We start from the raw sequence: 12,678 nt of genomic DNA on the forward strand, positions 1-12,678 counted from the left end.
TGAGTGGACAGGAAGCTAGGGTCGCCCGGGGCCGGGCGGTGGCGTCTGGCCACGTTCCGATCTACAAGGGGGCCTGTAGCAGGCCTGGACCAGGTGCCCAACAGAACGTCAGTAAGGGCCTCATTAAACAGCAGTAGAGCCTCTGAAGAGCTTGCCTGCGGTTTAAGGATCTCGGTGAGGAGGTTAGTCCTCACGGCCGCGACGGGGAGCTCAAGAGCCAAGGCCTTGGCCGCCCTCGTCAACACCACGCTGTAAGCAGCCCCCTCCTCCGTAGCCACAGTAGGAGGGGAGACAAATCCAGTGTCGGGCGAAGTGTCCAGACCACTGGCCTCCCCTAGCTCAACTGCCCAGTCCTGATACAACTGGCACTCCCGTGCCAGAGGGTCCTCAGGCCCCTCCCAATCCTCCTCGCCTCCCATCTCCTGATAGTCAGGTACAAAGGTTGGGTCCGGATCATAGAAGAATTGCTCTTCCCTCGTCGACGGCGCCGGGGCCAAAGCACCCGACCGCTCCGGTCCGCATGGGCTCCCAGTCGGGGCCGCGGGGCCCGAAGGCGCCACAGCGGGACCCGACGCAGGAAAGAGCGACCTCGTGGCCATGAGGAAGGCATCGGTCTCCTCCTGCATCGCGTTCAGCCCAGAGACCTGCGGGTATGGAGCTGGCCGCGGCGCCTGCGGCTCCGGTGGATTGCGCGAGCGTCAGGGGGAGTCAGAAAGCGATGTCGTCTCTTCGACTTCTTGTGCTTCTTACCTGAGGACGTGGAGCCCAACGAATGGTATTGACTCGCCGAGCTGTGGTCCTCCTCGACCGGGACCGTGAACGGCGCGGGCCGACTGCCGGAGCTCGAGGCGCTTACGGGACCGCTCCTGCCTAGCCTTCGACGTCAAGGCCCAGCAGTCGGGGCACGACTTGTCGTCGTGGTCGCCCCAAGGCAATACAGGCTCCGACACTGGGGGTCGGTAACCGACATCAGACGGTTACAATCAGCACAGGGTTTGAACCCTGGCATCCCTACCAGCACGGAGAGTCTACCGACTTGAAAAAGGATCCAAAAAGGATCGAAAAAGTTAGTCAAAAAGTGACTAAGAAGTACTGCTTTTTCGGGATCTGCGCTTGCTGGCGCGGAAAAAAGAAGAACTGACGTCAGCGGGCGAGGGCGGCGTCTAAGTACTCTGACGACGTCATCCCGGCGCCAACGATGCCGCCGACGGACGCGGAGCCGCAGACGACACCTACCGACGCGCAGGGGTACTGCTACGCAAAACTTTCCGGATCCAGTCTGACGCCTGGGGATATTCTAAGGTAAGGAATCTAACACTAACCTGTTTCTTTCAGATACTAGATGTTAAAAAAAAAAAGAAAAACATGGGATGAATTACCGTCTTTATGTCAGATTTCAATATAAAATGAATCACATTTATGAATCACTTCCCAAAATAAAAACTTCAAACATCTGAAAATTAACTTGGGGGAGAGGATGTGGAGTTAGGGCCACAGTTGCCGAATTCTGAACAGGGGAATCATGCTTGAGTCTCGTGTTGGCTCAACATCACGTGATTCTAGGCAAATCACTCATCTCCCATGCCTTTAGAAAAAAAAAACCATAATATTAATTTGACCCTGTGTAATGCAACTGGTGCTCATGTAAAGCTCTCCCAGTACCTTCGGATCGATTTCACACTATGTAAAACTATAAAAATAAATGAATGAAAATTAATAATAATGTACAGATTGTAAAAGATTTGGATCATTTGTACAGAAAAGGAGTAGTTAGTAATCTCAGAGAAAGTTAATGATAGTGAGGATTTAGATAATAGAGAACAACGTACAGAAATCAGTTTAGTAAAAAGGGGGTCTAAGTGAGAGCATTTAGAAAAATAAAAGATAAATGACGGCGCAAACCAAACAAATAGTGATATCAGAATGTGGCTAGATTAGATTAACTTTCCTGGTTCAGCTGGAATTGTGATAGTAACTGCAAGATGGTCTACATGTGCTCTTGCCTTCTTAATAGTTTAAGTAAATTAAATGAGATGTACCTGGTATACAACCGTCTGCTAAAAGTTTATATGGAATGCCATTAGGATAATCATTGGGGTCTCGATCGGATATATCGATAGCCAGTAATTCTTCACTCTTGCCAGGTTGGTCTGGTACACATTCAACTGTAATGTTTTGAGAACCACCAGGCAAAATGGCTCCGAATCCAGGAAAAACAGTGAATATTCCAAGTGAAAAACGTGCCTGAAATAGGAAAAGAAAATCAAGTCTAATCTAAAACACCTGAAGTCAACTCTGAGCTCATAAAACGCTTCTAAAGCGGTTAAGGTTTAATAAAACATACTGAACTACAGTCTACTGTGCCTTATATTCAAGGTAATGCCAAAAACACACACAAAAGATACAATTTAACTTTCCATAGATACAATCACTGTAGATTTTTTTTTTATTCAACACAAGCAAACACAATAAGATGGGCAGAACGCTGAAACTTTTCAGACACTCACTCCCAGTTACCGATCTGGGTTAAATCAATCATCGTTATTTAGCTCACTTCACCACCCCAGTTCAGACTCAGCCATATACAAATCAGTCTTGACCTTGTTCTTCATGGGAACAGTCCAGTCCGAACTGCCAAGCCAGGTCTTCCTTCAACAGGAAACAAGCATCCTGGGACCGGTTTCGGGGTTTTACCCCTCATCAGCCAAGACTAACCCTGGGCGGCCAGCTACGCTCCGTGCACGGAGTGCACGGAGTGCCGTCTCCTACGCATTTTGCGTAGCGGGCGTAGCCAGGCGGCACTACGCGCGCTCCGCAGACAGTGCGTAGCCGGCCGCCACCCGCCTCCCTCCCGCCCTCCCTAAATACATAAATAAACAGTATAGAAAGCTTTTAAAAACACTTACCTTGTCTGCCGCGTCCCAGGGGCTCCCTCTCGCCGTCCCGCGATTCGCGCCGCCATTTCGGATCCTAATGCGCATGCGCGGGCGGCCGCGCATGCGCATTTCTCATGAGGAATGCGCATGCGCGGCCGCCCGCGCATGCGCATTAGGATCCGAATCGGTGGCGGCGCGAATCGCGGGACGGCGAGAGGGAGCCCCGGGGACGCGGCAGACAAGGTAAGTGTTTTTAAATGCTTTTTATACTTTTATTTATGTATTTAGGGAGGGCGGGAGGGAGGCGGGCGGCGCGGAGTGGGGCTACGCGGAGTGCGCGGGTGGGCGTAGTTGTGTGCCCACTTCGCGTAGCTCCGCGGAGCCCCACTCCGCACACTACGCCCATGGTTAGCCAAGACATGGGTTCCGTGCTCACGGCGCCACTGGATTCAAGCTAACCTAATTGATATGGGGTGTTACTCTGAAACTGGTCCCAGGATCGCTTGTTTCCGGTCCAGGGACGACCAGGCTTGAAGTTCGGGCCGGACTGTTACCCCCTGAGGAGCAGGGTCAAGACTGATTTGCATTTGGCTGGGTCTGAAATGGGGTGGCGAAGTGAGCAAAAGAATGAAGATGGATTTAACACAGAGCTAATAGTGACTGGGGGTGAGCGTCTGAAAAGTTTCAGTGCTCCATCCATCATCTCATTGAATTTGAAAAATTCAACACAACACTCACATGGAATGGGACCCGACCAACCTTTCAAAGAAGCCATAATTAATGTAGCTTTCTTCTTCATAATATCCTTAGGGTTCACGAAAAGACCAAGATCACTTGATTTGGTTATATGTCGTTACAACGAATTCAGTTGCAACGCATGCCTTTACCACGCATGCGTTACAACGAAATTCGTTTTCTACGCATAACCTTTACCACTAATATTCCTTTACCACGCATAGATTAACGTTTTTCGTTGTTAATTTATGCATGGTGAGGGCATATTCTTGTTAAAGGTTACACCTGTCCTCTTTCACGTCCCCAGCCTCTACTCATTTTCATTACCCCTGCCATTAACCCTTATTTAAAAAAAAAAAATCATTTTCCCTTACCTTTTCAACTCGTCTCCTGTCCATCTTCTTTGTTACGTCTTTCTTCTTGGTTACGTCAGCCGTACGTCCTAAAGAGGAAGCGGAAGTTTAATTCCGTTTCCTCTTTTACGACGCTGATCGCTTGATGTTCGTCACTTCAGGTATTTTTTTTTTTGGGGGGGGGGGAAACCCCCTTTTTTTATCCCTCGATTTTTTCGTTTTTGGGGGAGACCCCCCAAACCCCCCCTTTTTTTTCATTTACCACACATACCTTTACTACGTATTTCGTAGTAAAGATATGCGTGGTAAATCCTCTCGTTGTTACCACGCATGCGTTGTAATGCATGCGTGGTAAAGGTTTTCGTGGAAACGGCCGCGTTGTAGTGGCCGTTTCCCCTTGATTTAGTGTTGTGACGAGGAGCCTTTACCGATATCACGCTCTGACAATCATGGCAAGGCTTTAATGATTTCGGGGAAAGACATCCTCAAAAAAAGTAAACTTTGAACAAAAAAAATGAACAAACTGGTGAGAAAATTCACCAAATACTCCGGATGCCGCAGCTGTGAAGGTGCGGAAAAAAGAAACTGACGTCACCGGAGCTTGTGTATTACATATATCCATCCCTTCAATCTCCAATGTACAACACACTATGGCTAGAAAGACATCTGTTTCCAGTCTCTTGCCGGGTGAAGTGGTGGGTCAATTAGGAATCTGCAGGAGTTAGTATGGATTAGAAATGATTTTCAGTTTTTTGGAAACTTACTGAAGGCAGGGTGTGCGATAATCTGCAAGCCTTGTTGTTTAATACCAGATTTTGTCAATGTGCCCCTACCTTATTATTGTGCTGCTGTATTCTAGTATAATTTTAAACACTCACCTGGCCCGTCACAGACATCTCTCTTAGTGACGACTCAATGCGCTTCGTTTTACCCAAAGGAATAGATTTGGTAGAGCTAGAGCCTTCGCGGGAACGCGAGCGCTTGACATTCTGGACTTGTCTGAAAGGTAATGACAGAAGGACATACTTCACTGCAAGGTCATTTAAATATCAATTTGCATTTTAGGTCACATTTAATAGTATACGAAAGTCTGGCCACAACTGGAAAGAACCATTGGCAAAGCCAATAGGCATAGCTTGCATTTTGAGTCCTAACTAAAATATTTTTAAAAAACTTGCAGCAAAAAAACAACAACATTGCTTTCAGCATTCAATACATCTATGGGAGAAATAATTCGATGTGCAATGACTCAGGGTACTTTCGAGATGTAAAATAGTTCCTCATGCACTGGAATGCAAGGGTAGAGGAGGAATGATGCACCAAACAGTCAATAGCATGAGGTTAGAGGGCAATCAGGGATAGAGTTTGTTAAAGGGGGCGGCGAGCAAGGGGGACAAACCCTGAATAATTTCTTAGTCAGATCATGGCTTGGCAGTGACATTCTGCAGCTACAGTGAGATCAAGTTTTTTATTGTTGATTCAGACTGTGCCAAAAATGGATGAGTGAGCTACGAAGGAGTGGTAGGCAGGACCAAGGGCATGTACATGATTGGGTCGCTGCCTGTCACTCACTCCACATCTGTGTGCCACCTGCTTGGCTTTAAGTGGGTCGCTTCCTGCCAGGTCTCAGACCAGTGCGTATCCACATTGGGGTATATGTTCATGTCATTACATTTACAAGCTGGCTGTGGGTTTTAGCCATGACTGTGAATGTCCAGTCAGTGGATGTCCAAGTCTTCTGTAAAGGCTTGTGGGGAGGTTTGCCACCTTTCTCAGAAAAAAATACTGTCCATTTATATGTGTTTAAGGCTTTGAAGGACCAGGATACGGTACACTTGGTGTAAACTTCTCTATAATATTTCTTTAAGATAGCAATTGGCCTCATATTTGAATTAAACATTTTTAGGAATGATCTAGACAAATATAAAATACTTGTGGCCTATGCATCTTGTAGTTGCTTTTTTATGTTTTTATTTCTAAGATGAAAATATTGAATTGTGATGATTTTTGTGATTTGATTTTTGATCCAACTCTGCATGAAAAAACTGGGCAGCCCAATCTCCTTTTTAAAATAGCTTCATGTACCTGTGCCAGAACATTCCATGTAAAGGTAGACATCACAGTGTAATGCAAGTTAGATAGCTAAGGGCCAGATGTAGGTAAATTCAGTTTTGCGAGTCCTTAATAGCGATTTTTACCGAATCGCTATTAAGGACTCGCAAAATTGAATGTAGGTAGTAATCGCAAAAATATTTGAGATTCCTTAATATTCCTTGATTGCGAATCGCAAATTGAGAGTCGCAATCAAGGAATACCGTCCTATTCATTCATATGGGCCAAGAGGCACTCGCAAATTGAGGGTGCAATTTCAAGGGTGCAAGGGTTCCAAAAGGACACACTGTTGCACCCCTGAAATGTTCATCTGTGCACATGTGGCGCACATACATGCCCTAAGGGCATGAATGTGTGCCACGTGACACTTTAAAAAAAGCAAAACAGTGCTTTTTTAAAGGAAATCGCTAATTACCACCAACGTTGGTGGTAATTAGCGATTCCTCAAGGCTAAAGTGCACTTTCTTTTGTGCTACTTACATTGCATTTAAGGAATCGCAATTTGCGATTCCTTATATGCAATCGCAAAATAGGGAATCGAAATTTTTGTGATTCCTTATTTTGCGAGTATGTTTAATCTTACCTACATTGCTCAAAGCCAAATTGCAATTGCAATGGATGAAATTCTGCAAATTTAGGCGTTTGCAGTCGCTATTTGGTTTCCTACATCTGGCCCTCAGTGAGTTACTGGTCACCCTTTTTCTGTTAACGGCCCCTTACCATCTGGTGCTCAGGGGCCGGTGGCGGGGATGTTCATTTGGACTCTGTCCTCTTCCTGCCTACGGTATGCCTATTTCCGTATTCCTTATCTCTTATTGTCTCCCTTCAAGTCATGCTGTTATGATTGATGCTATTTTAGTATACAATAAGGGGACCCAAACAGTTTACTGCGGACCGTGGGTATCGAGTGCTATCAAAGACAAAGGTCCTTAGCTTATGAAGATCAAAAGGGGAATGAAATATAGGCCATAATAGGAGACTATATTTTTCACTGCCCAGCCGGACAGGATATTTATTTTTGATCAATGCAAACACATTGGACAAATGGTTGTAAGGCACACTCCTGTACCATACTTGGGGAAAAAACCAAACAACAAATAAGGGAAGGTTTACTTCTCACAGTGCTTTCACAACCTAACTATTGTGTTTAATCCGGTTATGTCTAGCACTTCTTTGGCACTACTTTAATTTGACACTGATTTAAAAGTGGCCAATAATGCTCGTTTTTTGCCTTTAAACCTTCCCTTATTTATTAATTTTTTCCCCCAAGTATGGTACAGGAGTGTGCCTTACAACCATTTGTCCAATGTGTTTGCATTGATCAAAAATAAATATATAATATTAAAATAAATATCCTGTCCTGCTGGGCAGTGAAAAATATAGTCTTCTATTATGGCCTATATTTCATTCCCCTTTTGATCTTCATAAGCTAAGGACCTTTGTCTTTGATAGCGTTATGATTGATGCATCACAGTGTCATGTCCACTCACTTCAATGCCAAAAGTCCTGGGGTCATCATAGACATAAAACAGCCACAAGACATCTATCTAGCTCACAGTTTGCAAGCTCAGTAGCAAATCCAGATCAAGCCAGACGTATGCATTACCCTACAACATCAGTACACATTTGACAACCCCTAACATCATAATGCATACAAAACAACTCCAAGTCATACAGTTGGTTAAGCGTTGCTACCTCAAGAGCAATTGTAGATGAAATCACACTTACACACCACCCTACAACAGTACATATTAGACACAACTCATTACCATCATATACATAATACTGATCAAAACCATAGAATTGTCAAAGTCTTTGCTGCCTCAAGTTTTATTGAAACATGATCTCTTATCATCAATCTACTTAGCCATTGAGAATAGGTTAGATTAAATCTAACACACCCATACACATTTAGAATGGCATCAAAGCCACATACAAGAAAGGTAGCTTAAAACTTAACAACCACTTGAAGCCGAGCAATGAACAATGGTACACCAAAATAAAATGAGCAAAACTGCAATGTCCTGTTGTATAACTCCTATATATCCCTATATCGTGTTAAGTTAGCATAGGTACGTTTGAGATTTAAACGCCATTTTTCCTTTCGTGCAACTTCTGCACACGACCCTCATTTGTTGACTTAGCTTTCAACCTAGTAGTTTGCCGTGGTGAATGTGAGAATAATATGTTATTGCTCTGATATCTGCTTTGTTTAATAAAACATGTCTGCACGGAGAGTGCTGAAGTTTCAGGAGCAACACGATATGGAATTGTTATGAGGTCTGATCTCCACGCCTTCATAGTCATAACACAAGTGCAGCCTTTGCCAACTTGGGCTTGAGGCGGGATTGATATTGCTTTGCACGAGAATTGTTAACACACTTGATGCGGTGCACATGCAGAGAGAGCTGGTGTATGCTGATGTGATTCCTTCATGCTAGGACACTAAGGTATGGGCCCGCCCTAAAACAACCCAAAGAGACCTTCTTAGATAATAATATAATATATGTGTTAGGGAGGGTGAGATATAAGTGTTGTTAACTCTTATTCATTACAGCATGTTAACATGCTGTCACCATTCGCTTTTTATGTCTTAGTAACTATGCTGATAATTTTGCTACTGATAATAAGTATACTTGTATTATCAAAGATACTGCGCCTGAGAAGACGGCATTAGTAAATAAACATTTCAAATGCACATGTGTCTTCTTTACTCCATGTTCTGGTTTGTAATGATAATATAACGAAAGAGTGTTCATGAGTCCCACGTACCCTGAGGTACTGTAAGTTCATGTTCTGGTTTGTCTAAACATTGGGTGTTTGATATGTCCAATGAGACACTGTAGCTAGCTCGGTAAGGGGTGAGTTGGTTGCTAAGGTAAGTTTTGGGACATCCTAATTTACCGAGGTTCCACTCCTCTGTGCACAGTTCTGTGTGAGTACAGAAACCCTGCAACATGGCGCCCAACGGTTTCGGTGGTCTTATATCATGACACTCGAGTAGTTTATCATTCATGCCTTAACCCCTTCACATCCGTTTCCGGAAAACGGGGTGTTGGTGAAACCTACCTATTTTTTGAAATAGGTCTTTATTCAAGCTTGATTCTTACTTAAACGGTTTCTTTGAATTACTACCCAGTTGTGCTACAAAGTATTCTTTGTGTTTTCTTGTTTCCAATTCTGTGATGGCGGCAGCGGTGGCTATTGCGCAGCATAGTCGCGTAGCGATACGCAACCATCTTCAGACGTACCAGGTCCCAGTAGATGGGATGGCTGTGATTTTCGTGGTGAGTGCGGATCCGGCGTTTCCTTACGAGTTGTTTTACTCTTGGGTTACGTTTCCGGCTGTGGACGCTAATTCTGGTTTGTACCACTCCTACACCGCCTCGGATGTCCCGGCTGAATATACGCCATACAGGGCATTGGAAATACCTATTGATCATTGGCAGCATCGAGTTTGGTTTGATGGCGCCCTCCCCCACTCTATGTCCCGTGCGAGGTTAGGTCCACTCTCGATTCCAGGTACTAATTGGCCTGCGTTGGGTGGCTTTACCCCGCACCCGAATCACGGGGCTTGTACCCTGGCAGAAATTCGCAGGCTACATGTAGTTTCCATTTCCGTGATTCGTGCTTTAGTGCAATACATCGGTCGACATCTTCCTGGTGGTCCCCAGGGGGGTGCGGCCGCTCCCTTGGAACGAGGCGGAATGCGTCTCAATCCAGTGATGGTAAATTCGGTTTTTGGTGCGCGTCCTGTTGACAACGATGACTTCCCATTCTGGCTAGCAGAGAAGTTTGATCAACTGGAAGCGGTTTTTCCGAATTCCACTCCTGCTGATAAACATAGAATGTTGACGATTACTCTCCCGAAGGATATAACTCCTGAACTTGCTGACTGTGACAGCTGGGGAAAAACATTTGCGGCAGTTTATACAAGGTGCTTCGGCACCCCGTCTATGACTGCCCTGCCTGAAATCGTTCGACGTGTTCAGAATGATCACGGTCCAGAGGCAGCGGTTGAATTGGGTATGCGCCTGTGTGGTTCATTTGAGATTGTAAGTGATCTCATTCTCTCCAATGTTAAAGGAGATGCAGTTAACTTTCAGGTGTCGAATGCTTTGGCTGCCCTGCCCGATGCCGACAAACCCCGCCAGTTAGCAAAGATTGTGGTGGCCGCTTATAAAACAATTGGCCGCACAAGTAGAGGTCTGAAATATTTTCCAGTGAAGGAGAAAAAACAACCACAGGGGCAATCTGCAGTGACAGATGCCCAGCCAAAGTCCAAGAAACAAAATTGGCCTAAAAAACAGACACAGGGGAAGCAGACAATGCAGACTCAGGGTTCTTTTCCTGCAATTGAAGCTCCTGCGCCATCCGAGAAAGTTTATGATTTGCGCGACCGCGCGATGATTAAATCACCTGATCGTTTTCAGGTTTCTGATCAACGCTCTCCTCGTTCCTTTCAGGACACATCGGCCCAGAAAACCGGTGGAGGAGGAGGGGGTGGACGTGGACGTGGTGGCCAACAAGGACGTGGTCAGTCCCGCCAGACGGACGGCGCAGTGAAGCAAGAGGATTCTACGCCTAGGCGTCCGCAGTTTGCGAAAAAGAAAGTCGCAGCCTTAACAGCGCATCGATATGCCACAGATAGTGAGAACGCGGCTTCGGAATCTGACGTGGGCTCTGACCTTGCTGGACAGCGCGGCGGAGATAACAATAGTCAGAGAGGCGCTGCGTCCACTACTGAGGGTGACAGCGACTGATGTCTACGTTGTGATAGAAACAGCGGATACGAGACTTGCTCCCCCTGAAAGACTATATGAAATCGTCCTGTTGATTGAAGGTGACATACAGCGTACCGTTAAAGGTGTATTTTGGGAGAATCTGTCTTCCACATATGATATTTTACTTTCGGAGGCTGACTGGCCCCCACCTTTTGTGCTCGCGGCGCCGCGAGGGGAGGAGGTAATCCTACCCAGTTTCGCGAACACTGTCTCGAAGGAGCATGCGCAGCATTTTGCAGAAGAGTGGGCTCGGGCTCTCGCGCCGGCTCTGTACCGTAACCAATGTGGTTGGGATAAATTGTCGCCTTGCCACGAAATTCCGTTGCGGTCTCAGCCGCAGCCTCAACCTCAATATCCCATTCGACGTGAAGCAAAATCTTCCGTCGCAGAAATCCTTGAACAATTGGAATATCAGGGAGTTATTGAAACGTGTGTGTCACCGATGAATAATCCCCTTTTTACTGTGAATAAACCTGACGGATCATATCGTTTGGTTTTGGATTACCGGCATTTGAACTCGCATTGCCGTAACTGTGCAGTACAGAATACCCACGGCTCTGCCCTAGTGGATAGTCTCGTGCGTAAGCGTTTCAAGACAACGCTTGACATATCCAATGGTTTTTATGCCCACAGATTGGACAGCTTTAGCTCCCAATGGACCAGTTTTACAAGCGCTGGAGTCCAAAAGCTATTCCGGCGTCTTCCAATGGGCTACAAGAATAGTCCTGGAGTATTTACCGCTCGAATTGTCTCTATTCTGGAGGCACTCGACCCTGATGCTTTTTCGTATGTGGATGACATATATCTCACAGACGACGATATTTGGGAGCATCTGTGTCGTGTGAATTCTCTTGTTTGCAACTTCGCAGACATGGGTTACAAATTCAACTTTGCAAAATCGCACATTGCTGAACATACAGTGTTGTTTTTGGGCTATGAGCTCAACAATGAAGGTAGAGGTTTGGCTCCTCACTTCTTGGAGAAGTGCGCACAATTGCGCGCACCAACAACACTGAAGAAATTACAATCCTTACTGGGCTTTTTGAATTTCGGCAGAACTTACATTCCGGAATATGCCCAGCGTGTCAAGCCTCTGTATGCTTTGATACAACCAACTTTCTCAAAATCATGCTGGCTGCCTGAGCATTCAGCCATTTTGCAATCCTTGCAGGCTGATCTGCTCGCTTCTAAATATTTACTGACTCGTGATAACCACACCAACCTGGTAATAAGAATAATTCCTGGGACGGTGGGTTTCACCTACCTTACTTTTAATGAAGGTGACACAGTACCTATTGCTTACAAGTCACACTTGTACACCTCGGCTGAGATGCGGTTTCCCACCATAGAAAAGGTTTTAACTGCTGTACAGATGGCAATTCTAAAAGAACGTGCTCTGTCACAGGGGAAACGCATGCTAGTGGTAACACCCTGTCCTCATTTGGAGGCAGTCACGAAAGCCAGTGTACCAAATTCAAAGGCTTTGCACCCTCGGTGGATTCAGTGGGCTGCGTCATTGTCTTCCGCAGATGTCATGTTTATTTTTGACGCCTCCTTACGGTCACAAGAGTACTTGCAGTATGAATTCGTTCATCCTGCTCCTCTGGCGATGCGACCTTTGGAGGACTTCCATTGCATCATTTACACTGATGGGTCGGCGCAGGTTGCGCATGGCTCTAAACATGCCTACGTTTCCGCATGCGCCATTGTGGTCGGTGCTATGTTGAATGACGAGTTCATTTCCAGGGAGGTACACACGTTGCCCCTGGGCGATTGCACTGCACAATTAGCAGAGCTTCGTGCTCTATTACTAGCCTT

General features: G+C 45.8%; 1 protein-coding gene across 2 annotated transcripts in view; it reads right to left on the minus strand.

The window, feature by feature from the left end:
- HYDIN (HYDIN axonemal central pair apparatus protein) overlaps window positions 1-12,678 on the minus strand; it is a 3,619,565-nt gene that overhangs the window by 1,173,495 nt on the left and 2,433,392 nt on the right. For both annotated transcript variants that reach the window (XM_078670948.1, XM_078670947.1), the window contains 2 exons: window positions 4,843-4,963; window positions 2,040-2,244 (listed from right to left, as the gene is read on the minus strand). In XM_078670948.1, coding sequence (XP_078527074.1) covers window positions 2,040-2,244; window positions 4,843-4,963 — 326 coding nt within the window. The remainder of the gene's footprint in view (window positions 1-2,039; window positions 2,245-4,842; window positions 4,964-12,678) is intronic.

This window comes from Lissotriton helveticus, chromosome 12 (assembly GCF_964261635.1).
Source record: "Lissotriton helveticus chromosome 12, aLisHel1.1, whole genome shotgun sequence".
Lineage (NCBI taxonomy): Eukaryota > Metazoa > Chordata > Amphibia > Caudata > Salamandridae > Lissotriton > Lissotriton helveticus.